A 22,407-nucleotide genomic window follows, 5' to 3' on the forward strand; every position below is an offset into this window, starting at 1 on the left:
TTTCAATTTTTTGTATCTGTTGAGATTTGCTTTGTTACCAAGTGTGTAGTCCATTTTAGAGATGGTTCCATGGGGTGCTGAGAAGATGGCTTTGACACATACTGAATCTCTTACCCAAGTATTGTTGATTTTATTACATGAAAGAATACAAGCAAAATATTTAAAAATGCACAATAGTAGGTATTACATAAACATTGATAAAATGTTACTGCATTCTTCACTTAAAATTTATTTATTTTTAAGTTTGTCTGTATGCATGTGAGTCTGATTAAAGTCGCATTCACCATATGCATACAGGCTTCCGATTTCAGGAGAAAGAGGGCCTCAGTATCCCTGAAGCCTGAGTTAGAGGAGGTGATGATCTGCCATATAGAGAGTGGAAAGTGTTCCTGGCTCCTATGCAACTGCAGCAAGCTCTCCAAAATTCTGAGCCTTCTCTCAAGCCCAATTATGGCACTCTTATATAGGGGAATCATTTATGCCACCTATAAGTGGCATAGCCTGTGTTATATGGCATCCTTAGATATGACCTTGACCACTAATGACTATAAGGTCTAGTTAGGCGAGTATGTAACATGTAGAAGGCAAACAGATAAAGTAACCACTGTAAATGACCCAATTAAAATTCAAAAACAACATGGTTGATGAGAAAACAGACTTTATTTTGAAATGACCTTTAAGGGCTTCAAAGAATTATTATTACAGTTGGTTGTGGTGAAGCCCAATTGTCTACAGAAGCGTGACTCCTGTGAGGGAACATGTGGTAGTCCAAGCTAGCTGTCAGGACTTCTAGATAAGATGACAACATATAGAAAAGGCCAGCTGTTAGAGGACCACACTGTCTGCACCTGCCCCCAAGCCTAACACAGTGGTGGGCACACACCTGGTGACCTGTGGACAGCAAAGAAAAGTAAAGTTAAAATGTGCATTAAGGGCCAATCACTAGGAAATCTGTGATCATCATCCACAGAAGTATTTACTAAGATGTGAACAGGTTAAGGCAAGTGATGGCAAGAGTTGAGGAGCCAGGAAAGCACAGTGTATATAGCAGGCATGGCTTTTCTGTGCAGTGTGTAGGATGTTTATTAGGGTCACCTTAGATAACCCTATAGGCTACCTTGTTGGATTTGTTTGGCTCCTAAAGACAACAAAAAAACAAATCACTCTGTGGTCCCGTAACCTGGCAAAGGGAACAGATGAATGTCAAGATAGACAGAGAGGAATATTGGCCTCATTAGATGAGGCTGGCAGGAGGATAGTGCTTTCATACCCCTACATGCCCATCCTCACAGAGTTGTAAACTGTTTCCCAAATGGTAACTGTGCCTTTAGGGAGAGGAGAACCTGCCACAGAACAGGAGGCTATTGGTTTTGTTGTGCCTGATGAAGAAAAGGAAGGGGTGGTCTGCACAGAACGTTGGAACAACATCATCATCATCACAGTCGCAGTAAAATACATCTTTTCCAGCTGAAGATGCTGCAGCCTCAGTGCCGCCTTCATTGACCTCCACAACAGTCTTGTGAACAAACTTGGACAGACATAGGTCTCTCTCTGGAGACATTCCTGATAAATCAGCCTTGCCGCCTTGGAAGACATCCACCATTCCCAAGTGCTGAAACACAGACTTCATGTCATAATCCTCTTGTAGTTTAAATTTTGGAAGGAAAACCTCAACCATAGTGCTCTTCATAAAGTCAGGTTTGGTCCATGTCGTTAACGTCTCAAAAGTGAGATTGTTTTCCACCTGATAAAGCAGAATTAGAGACTGTCAGTTTCATGCTTGAGGTCTTTCCAAGAGGCTCATAGTCACTTCCTGCTCAGAGAACCCTCCATCATCCTACAGGGGGTCCTACTTATTTACATAGAGAGGCTTTGTAAGGGTCCCACTGACCTGCTAGTTTGTGTGTGACTTCCCTGATGGGCATGGTGGCCAAGGAGCCCAGGAGTAGGAACACTTAGTTGTCATCTCCTAAATCTCTTCTGAAACATCATTTATTCTGATAGGTGTCCATGTCCAGGTGATAATGGTTTAAATTGTGTTTGCTTTAGTTTTGTTTTGTTTAAACTAGATTTAATTTTGTGCTCTTTTATGCTCTAAAGATTTGTCACTCATATTAGTTTAATAAAATACTGTATGCCCAGTAGCCAGTCAAGAAGTAAGAGCAGGGCAACCATACAAATATGATTCGGATATGAGGAGAGGTAGAGAGTCAGTCACCAGTCAGACAGTGAGGAAGCAAGATGAGAATGCCTCACTGAGAAAAGGTACCAAGCCACGTGGCTAAACAGAGACAAGAATTATGGGTTAACTCAAGTTGGAAGAATAAATTAATATTAAGCCTGGTTAACAGACCAAACAGTTTAAAATTAATATAAGCCTCTGTGTGTTTTGTTGGCACTCTATGACTGAAAGACTGGATAAGACAGAAGTTTTTAATCTATAGTTTTGAAAACAATAAACCATAGAAACTAAAACCTTTAAAAAATGGTCAAGATAGGAATTGGTGTGAGCCATCCTGGAAGGAAATGTCTATCTAGGGTTGGGTTCTTTGTGTTTTGTGGGCTGTTGGGGCATGAATATAAAATTACACCAAAAGCCTCATATCTGAACCCTTGTTTGGGAGGCTGCTAAGATTCAGGCATTAGGGGGTCTAGCTGAATGAAAATAGTGCCTGGAGGTATATCTCTCAAGGTCATTCTCATTCCATATACATTCTTTCTCTGCTTCCTGTTTACTGAAGGTCTGAATTATCTGCCACATGCACCTGCCTTAATAGAAACCAAGGATGTGCCAGGTAACATAAAATGAGCCCTCTGAATCTGTGAGCCTACATAAATACTTTCTCTCCTAGGTTATTCATGTCAGGCATTTTGTCAGTGATAATAACTAACACCAGAAGTGATGCCACAGTTATGGAGCTGGATGGGAAGAGCCAGGGGAGCTATTCTGCTTACAAAGACCCCTTATGTCATGCACACTGCACTACCCTCCAATCAGAGTGTGGCTGATGCACTACCCTCCATTCAGAGTGTGGCTGATGCACTACCCTCCATTCAGAGTGTGGCTGATGCACTACCCTCCATTCAGAGTGGCTGATGCACTACCCTCCATTTAGAGTGTGGCTGATGCACTACCCTCCATTCAGAGTGTGGCTGATGCACTACCCTCCATTCAGAGTGTGGCTGATGCACTACACTCCACTCAGAGTGTGGCTGATGCACTACCCTCCATTCAGAGTGTGGCTGATGCACTACCCTCCATTCAGAGTGTGGCTGATGCACTACCCTCCATTCAGAGTGTGGCTGATGCACTACCCTCCACTCAGAGTGTGGCTGATGCACTACCCTCTATTCAGAGTGTGGCTGATACACTACCCTCCATTCAGAGTGTGGCCTATGCACTACCCTCCATTCAGAGTGTGGCTGATGCACTACCCTCCATTCAGAGTGTGGCCTATGCACTACCCTCCACTCAGAGTGTGGCTGATGCACTACCCTCCATTCAGAGTGTGGCTGATACACTACCCTCCATTCAGGGTGTGGCTGATGCACTACCCTCCATTCAGAGTGTGGCTGATGCACTACCCTCCATTCAGAGTGTGGCTGATGCACTACCCTCCATTCAGAGGGTGGCTGACACACTGTGGGTATCCTGCTCCAAGGAAGACCAAGATGTGGCATTATGATGTGCCTGACTTTGTCCTGCCCAGCTGGCACCCCTGTTCTTCCTCTTTCTTGGGTAAAAGGGCAATACTTTTTCTGTCTATTTTATATTCTCCCATATTAAAATAAATAGTTAACAAAAATTATGATACAGTTATATTTACAGGGAGGTAATTATGTTCAAGCACTATGCTAAGCATCTTGCCCGAGTTGCCCTCCTTTCATCCTTTCGGGTACCATCTCCCTAGTGATGAAATTATATCATATGACAAGGTCACACCACCCACAATGGGAGTCTTAGACACAGATTTGATCCCAAAACGCAGAGCGTGCACAGAGCTGGCAGCTGGGTCTGTAAGCACTAAATACTCAAATGGCAGTTGTCAAGTTGAGAACATTGAGCTCTGCTCTAATGAGAAAGGACACCAGGGACACTGGATTCTCCCTGAAGACATTTTAGTGTGGTGACTGCTAGGGACTCTCTTGCCTCACCTGGCTGAGGTCCACACCATTGTCCGGGAGCAGGACCACAAAGCTCAGCTCCAGGCCCTCATAGGGCATCTCCAGCACCTGTGCCTGTACTTCCTTCACGTGGGCGAGGTTAAATCTGTCTTCCTGACGCATCATCTGCACTGGTCTCTCTTCCTTCTGAACACACAAATAAATGGCATAAAAGGTGTTATTCAGAGAGGTCAGAATGTTTCCACGTGAGCAGAAGTTAATGTCGGGAGTGTTCTCAGCACTCACAGTGAAAACACTATATGTGGTCCAGTGAACACTTAGTCAATGTCTGCCAGCCTCTTCCTGGTTTCATTAAAAAATAATTGTTAGGGCCGGGTGGTGGTGGCGCACGCCTTTAATCCCAGCACTCGGGAGGCAGAGGCAGGCGGATCTCAGTGAGTTCGAGGCCAGCCTGTTCTACAAAGGGAGTTCCAGGACAGGCTTCAAAGCTACAGGTCTCGAAAAAACCAAAAAAGAAAATTGTTAGAAGTAGATATTGGACTGCTCTAGATAGGGTTTCTAGAGTTGTGATAAAATAACATGAGCAGCAGTAGCATAAGGAAAAGGGTTTATTTCATCTTACAACTCTCAGGGCACATTACATCCCCGAGGGAAGTCAGAGCAGGAACTCAGGCTGAAGCCGTGGAGGGGTGCTGCTTATTGGCTCGTTCCCCATGGACTTCTTAGCTTGCTTTCATACACAGTCATGACAACCCACAGTGGGCTGGGCCAACACCAAATCAAGAAATACCCAACAGAATTTCCTCTAGGTCAATCTTATGGAGACAGTTTCTCAGTGCAGAGTCCTTCATTTCTAATGGATCTAGCTTGTGTCAAGGTGAAAACAAACCACAACCTGCACAGGGATTTACTAGGGAAAGATGATGAATTATCCAGCAGGAAAAATGTGCTGTTAATAAAATTAATATTTTAAAGTCACAGTTGGATCTAAAGTGATCTACAAAGGGTCATGTTCCAAAGCCTTTGTCCACACACTGGCATAATAACACAGACAGTAAAGACTCTTTTTTTTGTATCATCTTTTGTGGAGTTTAACCTTTCATTCAGAAAATTAAGTTTCAAATGGTTTTCTGTACTTACCTCTTTTCCTTCTTCCTGTACTGAGGTTCAAACCCAGCACCCCACAGGACATGCAATCTCTGCCACTGAGCCCCAGAGCTACAAATTCACAGCCGATTACAACCCTCAGTGTTATTTCTTCATCACACTGGCATGAACTTCTGGATAATGTTACTTACCAGACTTATCTTAAACGGCATTTCACGGGTGTCTTCTGTGTCAAACTCTTTATTCCATCTTCCTTTGAAATATAAGGTATTGACAAGAACCAGCCTGGTCTCTAGATCATCTGAGTCACTTGACAGCAACTCTGGAATTTTCCCTTTCGAGATAACAGAGACTTTATTCAGGTTCATTTAATACACGTGTAGGAAATAAGTTGATGTGACATCTGGGCAGATCCAAGCATCATGTTTTCAAATTTCGTGCTTGTGGATAAACATATTTTTAAAAAAAAAAAAACAAATAAAAAAACAATACCCATTTTTGACTTGATGTCAAGCCCACACGGCCAAGGTGAGGATTGTGAAAGACTTCTAAGTCTGTTGGGAGTTGAGGACACAGGTTAAAGAATCCAAGGCTAACTCCAAAATAAACCAATTATATTTTCTTTATTATAAGGGACAAACTCACGGAACAGAAACGAGAAGTCCAACCTCAGCTGTGTAGCGTGGGAACCAGAGAGAGAAAGAGAGAGAAACTGAATGCTGGGCAGGTTGGCAGTTTTCTCTAGGTACCCAAAAGGTCACCCCCTAATTGATCCAATCCACAGAGGTTCCTCATCACCTCCTCCTTTTGTCTAAATAAGAGAGTTCCAAACCCAATACAAAACTATATACACTAGGAACAGATATCAAGTATAAAATTAGGATTACAACCAGCATAAACAATATTAAGCAAGAAACACATGCTAAATGTTTTAATAAACATTCTATCCTAAAGTCTTGCATCAGAAATGGCTTGGCTAAATCAAAAAAGGAAGGTAACCATGATTATCTAATCTTCAAGCCCACTGAAAGCCTGAGAAGGGAGACAATATTACTTGAGTAGGCAGGAAGTACAATCACAACTTCCAAAACATGCAGTATATGACAGAGACAACTGGCTACCTGAGCAATCAGCCAAGGTCTCACTGGTGCATTTGGGTATTTGGGCACCGACCCTTCCCACCTGCGGCTCCAGCCAGCCACCACTAAGGATCTGTAATTTGCACTGACAGAAGGCTCTGGATTTTCTCTTTATCCAGGTCATCAACGTTTGAAATCACTTTGATTGCCTTAATGACTGCTCTTAATTTAAGCATATTTTTCAGTGTCTCAGGTGCTAAAACCAATTCGAACTGCTCAAAGCTTACATTTCCTGGGCAGATGGCTACAACAGCGCCACCACAACCAGGAAGCTGAGCCTGGAGAATCACTAGAGTCCAGGAGTTCTGGATTACAGTGCGCTTTGTTGATGGGGCGTCTGCACTAAGTTCGGCATCATAAGTCTCTCAAAGAGAGCAGGTGTGGGAAAAGCTGAAAAAAATGACTCCAGGATGGAAAACAAAGAAGCAGGAAATGTGGAAGGGGCCACAGGAGACCAAGGTTTCCCCTGGGTGCTAAGGTCAGTTGCCATCTTGATTGGATTTCGAAACGACTAAGAGACATGTCTCTGCGCAGGTCTTTGAGGACATTTCTAAGTGAGAGGACGCTCGCCAGAGTAAGCAATGCCTTCCTGTGCTGCCCCGACTAAAGGACTGAGGGAGAAGCAGCACTGCTTTTCCCTGCCTGCCTTCAGCCCTCGCTGGTGAGTGCATCTGCACTGTTCACACCTCTGCACCTGCCATTTTCAGCTGACACTGGAGCCCAGTAGCTTTGGTCTTCATGTGGACCAAGACTAGTGCCTCTCTGGAATCCTCTAGGCTTTCCATTCCAGGCTGAGACTGCTGAGGTCTCCAACCCCATAGACTGAGCAGCTACCAGATTCTCAGCCTCTCCACATGCAGATGGTTTTTGTGGGACTACTCAGTCAGTATTGTATATGCCAATCTACTGAATCCCCCTAGTAATACGTATTCATTCTGTTCCTCTAGAATACTCTGACTAATACACTAATGTTAGATACAGTGTCTCATCTAGCTCTCCACAGTCATGCCCAGTTTCAGCATAGCACAACACATCAGAGACTCAAGGACAGAAAGTAGTTTGTGAAGAAGGTATTGTTATCATATACTTTGGAGTGCTGTCCATCCCTGGAAGAGATAGTGCAGGTCAGAGGACAGATTCCCTTCTTCTGTTTAAAGAGCATCCTTTCAGCGTAGAAGAGAATCCTCGCTAACTTGCGATGTCAAGTGTGCCCAATAGGTAAAGACTACAATAAGAATTGTCAAATATTTGCTGAGTACACATAAAAGAGAGATGGCTCAGAAGTTAAGAGCACTGCCTACTCTTCCAAAGACCCCGAGTTCAATTCCCAGCATCCATGTGGTGACTCACAACCATCTCTAATGAGATCTGGTACCCTCTTGAGGAAGAGACCTGGTAAATGGTAATCATCAATTTAGACCATGAAATCTCATATGGACAAGTTCAATGAACTGCTATATAATGGGCTGCCCATACATGCTTCAGCATGACCAGGGTATATATTTCATTTCATTTCAGAAAAAAGAATGCATCCAGAGGCATCTGAAATGTTCAACTACCAGACAATGACCTCAATGATTTCAAAGACCAATTTTGGAGCATGTCATCTCTAAAATAAAAACAAATAAAGTTCAACCCCTATTGGGAGACTCATTGAGGTTAATGTAAGTGAGCAGGCCTGACAGTATCTCCAATGGAAGTCGTGTCTAGTTTTACCAAAATATAAGTAAGGACTCTGAAGCAGTAAATATGGAAGCAGAAACAGTGGTAGATGTGGTGGGAGCTCAGACAACACAGACTGCAGGAAGAACCAGCTCAGGGTAAAATTATGGGGAAGATCTCCACATGAATCTCCATCTCAGAGGTGGTGCAGTCACATGACCTGCCAACAGTAGGACCACTCCTGTCTTCTATTTTTTATTGTGACATTATATATATCTATATATATATATATATATATATATATATATATATATATATATGATGAATTTCACAGATAGACCGATTCTAGATCTATACCAACTGCTCCTCTTCAAATACATTTTACTTAGGTAAAATGAAATTCATGCATGAAGCATTAGCAGCCACACACAATGATATCTTTACACATGCTAATCTCTTCTGGCAAACACCTAAGCCACTACTGCCACGTGTTAACTGATGAACTTTTTCCCAGAGTGCCTTCTTTCTGGATGAATGCCAAGCTTGAAAGGTAGGAACATGTTTTTCTCATGTTCTGCACTGCACTAGAATTGCAAATTTAACTGTTTTCATGTCAAGTGTGAGATCTATGCCCTAGTCCACAAGGCTTCAGACTACAAGTCCTTTCCCTGTCCATTGACATCCTTTTTCCTCTTGACCTCATTGAAAAGCCTAGTGTAGCCTCTTTGAGATTTGCCTACCCCAGCTTCCCGAATGTTGGGATTATAGGCATATCCTACCACAGCCAAATAACCCCTTCTTATCACTGCTGACCCCACAGCCACCCTTGCCTTCTAATGCAAACCGCTAAGACTGGAAAGTCAGGCCCATGATTTCTTATGACATTTGTATCAACCACTCTGTCCTGAAGAAATATACAAGTAACTGTATTTTTTAAATCTAAGAGCCAGAATAAAACTTCCATGAATTCACTGCGGTCTGAATTATACCACATATAATGATGTTAGTCTGCATCCCTTTGACTCCCTGAAATAACATGAGATTAGTCCATGCGGGTGGGGAGAAGGGAAAGGTAAGAAAGAGGAGGGAAGGAAGAAGAGGGAGGGGTGGATGGTAAGGACAAGAATGTGAGTGTGAAATATCTTGAAATTCTGACCTTTAGTCTGTTTGGAGACCCACGTGTTTATGTGCTTCCTGGACTTTTCTGGAGCTTTGGCAAAGGACAGCTGCTCCAGCTCCGAGTGGTAGAACCGAAGACAGGACTCCTTAAAGGTCTTTGGAGAGAAAAGTGATCAGAGAGGTAACACTGAAAATTAAAGTGTCAGCAAGAATCCCAACACTCTGAATACTAAGGCTTTAAAAAATAAACTAAAGTGAGTGTAGATATCACTTTAAGTAACAAATGTCTTCATGTACTAGGCCTTTGTAAGTGGGAATGACCAGACATAAATAAATAAAATTTATAAGTGTCAGATTTAAAATATTTCAAAGTATCATTATAGAATTGTCATCTTTGGGGAACGTTATGGAGTTGAGTTCCCCTATATAGCCTACCCTGTTCTGGAATTCATGACCCTCCTGTCTCAGCCTCCTAAATGCAGATGTTACAGATGCACATCATAACATTAGCTAGAACTTGTCTCTTAATTTTTTAAATTTCTCTAGAGTCCTTCAGTAGGAATCTTTAGCAATAAGTATTTGTATACAATTGATGTCATTCTACTGATACAACTTACTGGGAGGAATTCGTAAGTGATCTCTGCAAAGAGCCGGTTGGCCATTCTAAGCAAGTACTTTCTGCTGGGCTTGTTCAGATTACTGAGAAGCCTCTGGAAGCTTTGATGAATGCTGTCTTCTGTGTTTAAACAAAGTGCCTGTGGAGGAAAAGAATAAAACACTGTGAGCTCAGTGAGAAACATTTTGATTTCAAGGGAATTTTCAAGCTAAAGGGATGGCTCACATAATAAATTACATGAGTATAATACATAGTAAATTACATGAGTATCTAATGCAGGGTGGTTTGGGATTTAAAGAGATAGGATTATGAATTCACCTTCCTTGCCAATAAATATTATAAATATATTGCTCTGAAAATAAGTTAGAACACAGCAACCCATGATTCATCTTTAGTTCCTGCCCCATGAAACAGGGTGTACGTATTCTGACCCTCACTGCTCGGCAACTCTAAGGCAAGTAAAACAGGTGTCAGGTGAAAGGGAACTTACCTGAGACATCTGGACTGCGGTGTCTCCCTTCGCCCCCAAGAGGACCATAGCTAGAGCAGAGGAGACGCTCACAGGAGAATAACATACATTTTTCGAAGGGTTGTTTTGACAAAGGATCTTTAAAAGATGGATGGCAAAGGTGCCGTTTGCTTCAGACAGAGTGTTCATGATGCAGAGTCTGGAGGCAAAGGAGAAATGGTACTCAGTACAGCGCTGGAGGTTCACTGATCTGACTTGGGGAAATCTGGGACTCTACTCTTGGTTCTCATTTCAAAATTCCTAAGTACTTAAGTGCGTTTTAAAATTTTATTCTCAATCACAATCCATCCAGTTTTAAGGTTATTAGCTAAGTATCGCATGGCAACAGACCAAACTAGCACGTGTTCCATCTGCACAGGTAGAAGGTCAGATCATCAGAACAGCACACAAAGACACAACAGAGAGAGGTAGACTTTAGTCTCCTTCCATAAAGTCCAGGTCCTCTCTCTGAGATCAAGGATAATGAGGATGAAGAAGAGAAGAGGAAGGAAGAAGAAAACAACCATGAGCATCTAGGTCTTCTTGTCTGGTTGCAGCAAAGCTCTGTGTGTGCCTGTGAAGACTCCTCTGAGATGTCCGGGTTGCATTAGACAGTGTCTCCACGTTTGTAGTTGTTACAGGAAAGACCCTGAGGTGCTGAATGAGACCCAAAGGCAGGGTGGTGTCATTAGCTCTGCTGTGCAGCAGGGGGCAACCTCCTGCAGTGGCTGCTCAGGTGGCCTTAATCAGGCAATGCTATCCAGGCTGCTTCTCTATTGAGCATGCCTCAGTCCCTGGTGAATGGAAGGCTTGACCCAGAATAAGTGACTGCTCCTAACACCCTAACCGAAATCTGAGTCCCTGCACATCCCATGACTGTGCTCTCAATGTCTTATGACCTTTGAACGCTGGGAGCTTGCTCCGGAATGCTTTCTTCTGTGTTAAAATGCAGATCACTTACCCTAGGGAGCCTCAGAACATCACAACTCCTACTTCTACCCTCTCCCCAGACAGAAGGACACAGCATCCTGAGAGAGTGTCCAGGTTATTTTGCTATTCCCCATAATTCCTCCAATGCTTTTCAGGAAAGATGAGGCTGATTTATTTCAATGACTTACCCTCAGGATGATCCCCTCTTCTGGCCTTTCTGCCATCCCTGCATTCTTGCCCAAGTGGATTGATGCCTCTTTAAAATTCCATAGAATCCTTGAAGTGTTTATTCCACTGAGAAGTTCATCTACCTCTTCACTGTCACTGAGTTCCAGCTACTCAACTATCCCTCCTTCATTGGGAAGTGACAACCTCAGGGTCCCTGCTGTGTGACTCTAATCCTCCTACCTCAAACCATTTCTTTCTTGGCTCCTAAGTGCAATCCTTTCTCTCCTTTCTCTTACTGATTATTGTCCCCCAAGATATTCAGAGCTCTCTGAAGGCAATGGAGAAGTCTGACACCCTGATTCTAAGCTCCTGAAGCATGCTCAAGGTAAAGTTTGGGATTAGAGTGTTCAGTCAACATGTGGTGGCATTTTAAAAATGAAAATAAAGAGTTTTCATACTGGCCTAGAGCCTGCTCATCAAGAAGGGCCCAGAAGTAAGAGACACTATTTTGCAGATCCTTGAGTAGAGGGCAAAGTTAGTCAAATGGGCTAGGTGGTAGCACCTGAGAGGAAGAAGGACAGAGGACAGAGGAGAAGTCCACTGAAATCCTGCAGTGTCTATGCCTGACTAAGATGGATCAATAAAGTTCTAGGACCCCAGCACTAAGATCAGCACCATTACCACTGCCCAAGTGAGATTTCTCAAGAAGTCACCTCTATAAACACCCACTAGACATCACCTTTCCTCTATTTCTTTTCCTAATCCTAGAGTCCTAGTTTTCCATCTCCTGGACTCAGTGTGTGCCTTCTAAAGGTGACCCCCACAGAACCCACAGTCCTGGACTGAGCCGGGTGCACTCACCTGCCAATTTTGCAGTCTCCCAGCACAGTGTTCAAGGCTTGCTGTCCTGGAGTAGGGCTTAACTGCTTACCCAGTTCAGGAAGTCTCTGATCATGAAGTCCACACCCTGCAGAGATCAGAGCCCCAGGCAGAGGAGGAGTAAAAGGCCTGACCTCATCCTGTCTGGCCTCTGCAGGGTTGAGACTGGCGGGGGTTGGGAAACACATGGGTCCTGGAGAAAGAAAAATCTAATGAGAGCCTTGCATTTCTGGCTAGTAGGATACCATTGGAGTAAATTCATAGGATGCAAAGAGCATATGGCAGTTGTCCATTGTTAATCCCAAGCCTCTTTCCAGGCCAGGAATTCAGCTGTGAAGGTGTTTGCTCCAGATCTCCTCTTATGTATACATTAGTGTAGCATGAAGATTTCAGGTGCTAACTTCTAGAAGAGACTATTGTGGGATGTTTTGGTTGTATTCTGACAATCCTGAGACTGCCAATAAAGTTTTCTTTGAATCAGAAGGCAGAGTGTGCTAATAATAGACCAAAATTAGCCATAGAGGTTTTGGGAGAGCAAGGACATATAGAGAGACATGGGAAGTAAAATGGAGAAATTTAGAAAGATTCTCTTTTGGCTCCAGGAAAGAGAGACAAAGGAGGTCACTGGCCTTTTCTCTGCCGCTTCTCTGATCATTCAGAATCTTACCTCAATATTTGACTTCTGAGTTATTATTAGTAAAGAATAATTATAAAAATGTTTCAAGAGACTTTGCCAACTGCCAGAGTTTAGATTGCTCCATTGGATGAGTTCTCCTTGCAAAATGACAGAAATAGACACTGAGTCAAATTAGCACAGGATGTCCTGTCCTCCATCCCTAGACAGGACACATTGCATTTGCAGATCCCAAAGAAAAGAGACCTCCTCTAATTTGGTATATTAGATGTCCCACTTTCTTTAGTCTTTTAAATTAAGATAATGTATTTTATGTATGTGGGTGTTTCACCTGCATGTATGTCTATGTACCAGGTACCTGCCTGGTGCCCACAAAGGGCAGAGGGCAGCATGAGATCCCCTGTACGAGAGAGTTTCTTAGATCCTGGTCATGTTTGCCTACCTGCCTATGCTGACAGAAGCTTTGGAGTCAGTCCCAGGACAGATGCATTTATGTCAGAAACCCTTGTTTTCAAGGCACTGAAAAAGCATACATTCAGTGGCATTTAGTATTCTTACTAATCTCTGATCGTTTGAAAAAAAGACCCCCAGAGGGAGTGCCATTATTTGTTGGTGTGGATTTGTTGGAGTATATGTGGCCTTGTAGGAGGAAGTGCATCACTATGGAGGCAGGCTTTGAAGTCTCATATGTGCTCAAACCATGCCCAGTGAGACAGACCACTCCTGTTTTCTGCAAGAATCCCAGCTGCTTCACCAGCTCCTTGAATGCCTTCAAACTGTTGCTTTTGATGAGAAAATGAGCACCAGGAAGTGGAATAGAGCTAAGTCCTCTGTTTAAAGAGATAAAAAGATTAAGAAATGGAATAAAGGCAGTGGTGACCTCAAGGAAAGACCCTGCTCAGCTAAGTATCCAACTTGTGAAAAGGAATTAAGAGCTTAGAGCTAGGTGTGGTGATGCACACCTTTAATTTTAGCACAGGAAAGGGAGAAGCAGGCAGATCTCTGTGGAACAATGGTCTTGTACCCTGTAAAGATTTGACATTTGTTTTGGTTTAATAAAATGCTGTTTCCAGGTTCTGGCTATTATATGTCTTCTGTCATATATGGGGTTGGTGAAAATCTTTTTCAATTCTGTAGGCTGCTGTTCTGTCTTTTTGACATTGTCCTTTGCCTCACAGAATCTTTTCAGTTTCAGGAGGTCCCATTTATTAATTATTGATCTCAGTGTCTGCGCTACTGATATTATATTCAAGAAGTAGTTTCCTGTGCTAATGAATTCAAGACTACTCCTACTTTCTCTACTCTCAGCTTCAGTGTAACTGGATTTATGTTGAGGTCTTAGATCCACTTGGACTTCAGTTTTGTGCAGAGCAATAGATACGGATCTATTTGCATTCTACTATGTGCTGCCATCCAGTTACACCAGTACTATTTGTTGAAGATGCTTTCTTTTTTCCATTGTATATTTTTGGCTTCTCTTTCAAAATCAGGTGTTCGTAGGTGTGTGGGTTTATGTTAGGGTCTTTGATTAGATTCCGTTAATCCATGTGTCTGTTTTTATGCCAATCCCAAACTGCTTTTATTACTATAGATGTATAATAGAATTTGACATCAAGGATGATGATACCTCCAGAAGTTCCTTTATTGTACAGGGTTGTTTTTGCTATTCTGGGTTTTTTGTTTCTTGCATATGAAGTTGAATATTGTTTTTTTTTGAGGTCTGTGAAAAATTGTGTTGGGATTTTAATGGGGATTGCATTGAATCTGTAGATTGTTTTTGGTAATATTGACATTTTTACTGTTAATCCTACTAATCCATGAGCATGGGAGATGTTTCCATTTTCTGATCTCTTCCCCAGTTTTTTCTTCAAAGACTTAAAATTCTTGTCATATAGGTCTTTCATTTATTTGGTTAGAATTACTTCAAGACATTTTATATTATTTGTGGCTATTGTAAAGGGTTTTGTTTCTCTGATTTCTTTCTCAGTCCATTTATCATTTGTATATAGGAGGGCTACTGATTTTTTTTGAGTTAATTTTGTATTCAGCCACATTACTGAAGGTGTTTATCAGCTGTAGAAGTTCTCCCATCAAATTTTTGGGGTCACTTAGGTATAGTATAATATCATCTGAAAATAGTGAAAGTTTGACTTCTTCCTTTCCAATTTGTATCTCCTTAATCTCCTTTTGTTGTCTTATTGTTCTTGCTAGAACCTCAAGTACTATATTGAATAGATCTGGAAAGAGTGGATAGCCTCATCTTGTCCCTGATTTTATTGGAATCACTTTGAATTTCTCTTCATTTAATTTAATTTGATGTTGGCTCTTTACTTGCTGCATATTGGATTTATGATGTTTATGTATGTTCTTTGTATCCATGAAGGGTTGGTAGATTTTGTCAGAGCTTTTCAGCATCTAATGAGATGATCATGTGGGTTTTTTTCCAGTTTGTTTATATGATGAATTACATTGATAGATTTTCATATGTTAAACCATCCCTGCATCTCTAGGATGAAGCCTACTTGATCATTGTGGATGATTTTTTGATGTGTTCTTGGATTTGGTTTGCCTGTATTAGTGACAATATTAATGAGTATTTTTGCATCAATGTTTATGAGGGAGATTGGTCTGTAATTCTCTCTTTGTTGCATCCTTGTTTGGTTTGGGTTTCAGGATAACTGCAGCCTCATAAGAAGAATTTGGCAATAATCCTTCTCTTTCTGTTGTGTGAAACAATTTGAGGAACATTGGTATCAGCTCTTCTTTAAAATGCCGATAGAATTCTGCCCTGAAACCATCTAGCCTTAGACGTTTTGTTGTTGGGAGTCTTTTAATGACTGTTTCTATTTCCATAGGGGTTATAATTCTGTTTAAATTGTTTGTCTGTTCTTGATTTATTTTTGGTATATAGTACCTTTCAAGCAAGTTGTCACTCTCTTTTAGGTTTTCCAATTTTGTGGATTAAGGCTTTTGAAGTATGACCTAATAATTATCTGTATTTCCTCTATCTATTGTTATGACCCCCTTTTTTCTGATTTTTTAAAATTTGGATATTGTTTCTCTACCTTTTGATTGGTTTGGATAAAGGTTTGTTTATCTTTTTTATTTTCTCAAAGAAGCAACTATTCCTTTCATTCTTTGTATTGTTCTCTTTGTTCCAATTTTTACTGATTTCAGCACTGGGTTTGATAATTTTCTGCATTCTACTCCTCCTGGATGAGTTTGATTCTTTTTGTTCTAGAACTTTCAGGTGTGCTGTTAAGTCACTTATGTAAGATTTCTCCAAATTCTTCATGTGTGCACTTAGTACTATGACTTTTCTTCTTAGCAATGCTTTCATTGTGACTCATAAGTTTGGATATATTGTACATTCATTTTCATTGAATTCTGGGAAGACTTTAACTTCTTTCTTATTTCTTTCTTGACCCAGTCGTAGTTCAGTTGGGAGTTGTTCAACTTCCCTGAGTTTGTAGGCTTTCTATAGGTTGTGTTGCTGTTGAATTCTAATTGTAACCCATGGTGGCTCAATAAGATATAGGGAGTTATTCAAAATTTTTGCATCTGCTGAGATTTGCTTTATGATTATGTGGCCAATTTTAGAGAAGGTTCAATGAGATGCTGGGAAGAAGGTATATTCTTTTGTGTTTGGGTAAAATGTTCTGTAGATCTCTATTAAGTCTACTTGAGTCATAATATCTGTTAGTTGCCTTGTTTCTCTGTTAAGTTTCTGTCTGGCCAACCAGTCCATTGTTGAGAGTGGAATGTTGAAGTCTCCCACTACTAGTGTGTGGGACTTTATGTATAATTTAAGCTTTACTGATGTTTCTTTTACAAATGTGGGTGCCATTATATTTGATACATAGATGTTCATATGGCCAAATTTGTATTTATGCACTGCACATTATTCTAGTCATGATACAAGAAAAAGAAAAGCCATGGCTCAGAATTATATGTGCTACAAGTAGGAGAAAAAGCATCATAAACCTTTGGAACAAGAATGGAGGGAAGATCACAATTGAGGGATTCAGAGTGGGGACAGCCTCCAGGACCTTTATATATCTTCACAAGCCATGTTGCCTGCCTGCCTGGAGTTAGCTTCAGTCCTCTGAGACCCATCCTCCTTTCCATTTAGCCATAGGAGAAAAGAAAGGACCCAGAAGAGTTTTTACTTATCTCTTCCTTCTCATACTCTGGCCTGTCTTCACACACCAGTATTACAGAGTTCTCTTTTCTCTGGTCTTTTGTTTCATGACCATGAGGAAGGAAGCACACGCACAAACAGGAGCAAGTTTTTCTTCAAGCAAATGGCCTAGGTGTTTCTGTGTCAATCAATAATGTCAAATATTTATCACAAGCTTACAACCAGTCCAGCCACCAAAGCCAGATAACTGAGACCCTGATTGGGTAAGGCAAGGGATCAAAGGAGAAGCAGGTATCGGGGTAGATGATGGGCAAACTTAACCCGGTATAAAGAGAATTATTGAGAGAGAGAAGGGACAGAGGGAGAGAGGAGGAAGAAGCTATAATAAACTCAAAATTATAATGCAAAAGTGTAACTGGGTATTACTTAAGCCAGACTAGTGGCATCTCATATCACACTTTTCTGCAATCTTCTTGTCTTTTTTAAAAATAAGTAAACATTATTTATATAGACAAAGTTCCCTCCATTAAAGGCTTAGTACCCAGTAGTTGCTGCAACCACCTATCTTCCTTCTGGTCATTTTCTGGCTTCCAGGAACTTAGCAGTTTCCCATGCTACACCTTCCCTGCCATGATATGTCATGCTGTCACAGGCTCAAAAGTAATTGAGGCCAGTGAACCTTAGCATGAAACCTCCAGAGTCAACCCAAATAAGCCATGTCTCTTTATAAGTCGATTAGTTGGAGTGTTTCCTTGTAGGTATGGAGAGTTGACTAACACTGTGAAGTTGGGAGACAAAGTTAAGCCTGCTTCAGAATTTACAGGTAGCAACAAATTGATAAAATCAGGGTTGGAGCCCATGGATTGTTAGAGAGCCACCTACATTCCCAAGTATGGCATAACTCCTACTGCTGTCTAGTTCTTTCTTCTCTGATGAGGTCACACAGATGGACAATGAGTTACTACCCTCACATTTGCTTTTCTGTAGAGAGCACTTTAGCCATATGGTATTCAGGGACATGGTCATCTGCTCTGTTGAAAACACTGACTCTTCCTTGACCCTTCAGATAATGGGTGACTGGAATGGATGCAAAGGCTTGGTCATCACATTGTGTTATAAACTTTGCTGCCTTAACCTTTGAGTAGAGACTTCTGCTCAGTTCTGCGTGCAGATGTGCTGATCATCGCTGGGAGCGCTTCCTTCTAAAACTGTGAATCAAGGTTAATCACCTAGACTTGACTGATCTCTCTCTCCTACTTCAACCCAATGACACAAAACAGCTGTCTGACAGGAAATGACAGGCCACAGAAGCAATGTGGGAAAGGTTGCAGGAAGATCTTTCCTATTCCCAGAAAACACACACACACACACATACACACACCTCCTTTGTTCACTTGCCTTCTTCCCTCCCAGATCTTCAAGAGACTGATTTTTAATTCATTAATCAGGTTGTAAGTATTTATAATGTTTCCATGCTTTGTTTATTAGTGAATATGCTGCCATGAGCTTTGTGCACCTGTTTTGGTGTGGATAAAACTTTGAGCTTTCTTGAATACATACCTGAACTGGGATTGTTGGGCACCATGGCAGCTCCCTATTTAACACGCTGAGGACCTCTTAGATACTTCTCTAAAGCCAATGTGGAATTTGACATTCTCATGGAGACGTCTTTCTGACATATATTATTAGATATTCCCATCCCATATTTTACTTTTTGAATTACCATACCATGTAGATAGCATCAAGGTATATATAGTACATTAGATAGCATTATGCTGCTTTCAAATAAAGTATGTTTTAGTACTTTCACCTCTTTTCCTCCCTCCCCCACTTCTCTGACCCCTTAACGCAAAGCACCCCCATCTCTTTCATGCTTTCACGTTACCTATGTCCGTAAGGCCCGTCTTCCTTAGCACCTCTTTTTATCCCCCTTTATTTCCTCTCTACCACCCATAGGCTTTACCCACATTTATAACCATTTTATTTATAACCATATATAGACACATTTATATTTCAAGCTGTTTTGCTTTTCTGACCTTCAGGTTGAACTCCAATTTCTGTGTCTGGTTCTTATTAATCATGCTACAGCTTTTGGGTTACTCCATGCAGGTAGTATAGTGTGGTTATACAAAGAACAAATAAGACTTTTCCTTATAATTTCCTTGGCTTGTTGCCAAGTGATAGAAAAATCTTTCATTAAGCCTTTGCTATTAATATGGTGCTGCTTACACAATTATGAGGCTTTTATCAGATTTCCTACCAACAGCTGATAAATTTCATCATTGCCTCATGTTAGAGGGACTGGTAGACCCATATGGGATCTAATATGTGTTATATACAAGGGATGATTTCTATTTCGGATTACTTGCTGTAGTTGAATACATACCAAATTTAATTCTGAATCATCTGAAATGAGTTCAGCAGTTTCACTATGTAAAACAACTCTTTCTGCGTATTGAGAGTCAGTAACTATATTAAGAGGTTCTAGAAAATCTAATAATACCATGAGAATAGCATGTTATTTTGACTTTTAAATGGAATCCAAGGGCTTTGAGCCACTTTGCTTATTGTTCCTGACTTATAACCTGCCTTTCATGATTTATTTTCATCCATATAGAATGTAGGGGTTTGAGAAATCAGTGTTCCTCACACCAACTGAGGGAGAATCCAATTAGTTATTTTTTTTATAAAACAAAGTCTCTTGTTTTGAGAATAATTTTTGTTAATTTCTCCCCAAAATTACTGCAAGCTTTTTGCCAATGTTCATTTTTTTTCCCAAATGAGAAAAAATTCATCATTAGTAAAAGGTACCACAATTTCTATTGGGTCACTTCCCATTAACTGATAAAATCTCAAATATTTAGAATTTATTCAGAAACTGTTTTTATATAGGTTCTTAATTTTTTACTCTATTTTTGTGACAAAAATATCCATTCTATAATATTATCTCCTCTCTGCATAAGAGTCCCTGTGGAAGAATGGATAGAAGGTAAAATAACCAGAATACAACCAAGTTCTGGATTCAAGAGATCCACATATGCATTCTGTTATTTATTTTCTACCAGAGTCAATTCTCTCAACCTCAGCTAATAATTTTCTTGGACTACTTAAGTCTTTGTTGCCATGTAAGCTTTGAAATAAATTCCTTAGTTCTTGAGTTGTTAATCTGATTCTAGGCCATAGCCAGTTAATATCTCCTAGCAGTTTTTGAAAATCATTAAGAGTTTATAATTGATCTCTCCTGATTTGTACTTTTTGTGACTGAGTTTTCTGTAAACCTATCTTATCTCCTAGGTAATTAATAGACTCTCCTCTTTTTATTTTTTCAGTAGCAATTTGCAATCCCCAAGAAGGCAAAATTTTCCTTACCTCTTCAAACATTTTTTCCTAAGGTATCTGAGTCTGAATCAGCTAATAAAATATCATTGATGTAATGGTAAATCTAGATTGAGGAAACAGTTTACAAATTATTTCCAATGACTGTTGTATAAAACATTTGCACAAAGTGGGGCTGTTTAACATCTCCTGTGGAATAATTTGCCATTGATACCATTTAACAGTCTGGGAATTATGATAACTATGCACTATCAAGGCAAAATTTTCTAGAGGTATAGTTTTTTTTTTTTAAAAAAAAAGACGTGTTCTCTGAGAGAATCTGGGGTATGGGCAATGCTCTACCACCCATCATCTGACTTGGGAACCTACACACCATGATGGCCTGTAACCAAGAAGTGTGAGCTGAAAACATACCCTTCATCATGGTTATCTGTGTATTGTATTACAGCTAAAAGAAAGAAACTAAGGCATTTGGCAAATTACAGCAACAAAACTCACAAGGCCTATGAATTTTTCTATTATTATTATTTTACTATTTAAAACAATACCAATCCAAATTCCCACTCCCTCCCCTCTTCCCACTCCCTCCACACACCCTCCCACTCCTCCCCCTCCAATCCTAATAGAGGGCAAGGCACCCTGCCCTGTGGCAAGTCTAAGGCCCTCCCTACTACATCTAGGTTGAGCAAGGTATATATCCAAAGAGAATAGGATCCCAAAAAGCCAGTATATGTAGTAGAGACAAATCCCAGTGCCACTGTCAGTGGCCCCTCAGTCTTCTCCAACTGTCAACCATATTCAGTGGGACTCATTTGGTCCTGTGCTCGTTCATTCCCAATCCAGTTGGAGTTGGTGAGCTCCCATTAGTTCAGGCAAACTGTCTCAGTGGGTGAACCCCTCATGGTCTTGACGTCCTTGCTCATATTCTCACTACTTCCACTTTTCAACTGGACCTTGGGAGCCCAGTCCAGTGCTCTGATGTGGTTCTCTACCTCTGTTTCCATCTGTTGTTGGACGAAGGGTCTATGGTGATATTTAAGATAATCATCAATCTGACTACAGGGTAAGGCCAGTTCAGGCACCCTCTCTTCTATTTCTTAGGGTCTTATCTGGGGATTCCTGATTATTTCCCTAGTACCAGGTTTCTCACTAGCTCCATAATGGCTCCCTCGGTCAAGAAATCTCTTTCCTTGCTCTCATCTCTGTCCTTCCTCCATCTTGACTATCCCATTCCCTCAAGTTCTCCTCAATCCTCCCCTTCTCTCCTTCCTTCTACTCCCTACCCCACTGAGAGGTCAATGAGGGAGTAATTAGCATTACATCAGAGGCATACACACATACACACACAGCATATGCACATACACAACACACTTGTACACATACATAAACAAATACACACAGAGAGAAATGTAGCACAATTAATAAAAACTCAGACACAGAAATTGGGGTTCAACCTGAAGGTCAGAAAAGCAAACAGTCAGCTACTGGCTCTTACCTCTGCCTCAGTCTGAAATAATAATCCTGCCTTCAAGAATCTCAGAATAAGACTGTGTCTGAGAGCTGTCTCTCCCAGTTTATATTCCTCTCTAGTGCTGGGATTAAGGGTGTGCACCACAACAGCATGGTTTCTATGGCAAAGTAGTGTGGCTACTGGGGTTAAAGCTGTGTGTCACCACTGCCTGGTCTATAAGGCTGACCTGTGTGGCTGTTTTACTTTCTGAACTTCTGGCAAAGCTTATTTGTTAAAATACAAATGAAAGAGAGTGAGAGACAGAGACAGAGAGACAGAGAGAGACAGAGACAGAGAATGAGAATGAGTGATGGGGTTCTAAAGATTTGTTAGTAACAAATCTGAATCTCACATACTGTTGTTCCAGTGCCATCCACTAGGGGGCGTCACTAAAGCCATACAGAAGCCCTATGTTCTGCAGCTTCCAGAACCATGAACTAATCACTTCTTTTGTATAAAGCGTCCAGGATCAGATATTTTCTTTTCTTTTTGTTTCATCTTAATTTGTTTTTCCATGTTTGTTCATTTTTAAT

At 41.0% G+C, this 22,407-nt stretch overlaps 1 protein-coding gene across 1 annotated transcript; it reads right to left on the reverse strand.

Moving 5' to 3' along the window:
- Positions 1–643: 643 nt before the first annotated feature.
- Positions 644–12,539, reverse strand: LOC142848208 (serpin B9-like). The gene is made up of 7 exons (XM_075969946.1): positions 12,236–12,539; positions 10,259–10,436; positions 9,770–9,907; positions 9,190–9,307; positions 5,424–5,566; positions 4,156–4,311; positions 644–1,744 (listed from the first exon to the last, which is right to left on the reverse strand). The coding sequence occupies exons 1-7, from the start codon at positions 12,439–12,441 to the stop codon at positions 1,328–1,330; spliced, it is 1,356 nt and encodes a 451-aa protein (XP_075826061.1). The 5' UTR covers positions 12,442–12,539; the 3' UTR covers positions 644–1,327.
- Between the last annotated feature and the right edge of the window lie 9,868 nt (positions 12,540–22,407).

The sequence above is a fragment of the Microtus pennsylvanicus genome, chromosome 4 (genome assembly GCF_037038515.1).
Source record: "Microtus pennsylvanicus isolate mMicPen1 chromosome 4, mMicPen1.hap1, whole genome shotgun sequence".
NCBI lineage: Eukaryota > Metazoa > Chordata > Mammalia > Rodentia > Cricetidae > Microtus > Microtus pennsylvanicus.

Coding starts and splice junctions, on each gene's coding strand:
- LOC142848208 (XM_075969946.1), bottom strand. CDS start 12,441: ATGTGTTTCCCAACCCCCGCCAGTCTCAACCCTGCAGAGGCCAGACAG. Junction 10,437..12,235: donor GGAGACTGCAAAATTGGCAG/GTGAGTGCACCC, acceptor CTTTGCCTCCAG/ACTCTGCATCATGAACACTC. Junction 9,308..9,769: donor TCACTTACGAATTCCTCCCA/GTAAGTTGTATC, acceptor TTCTCTCCAAAG/ACCTTTAAGGAGTCCTGTCT.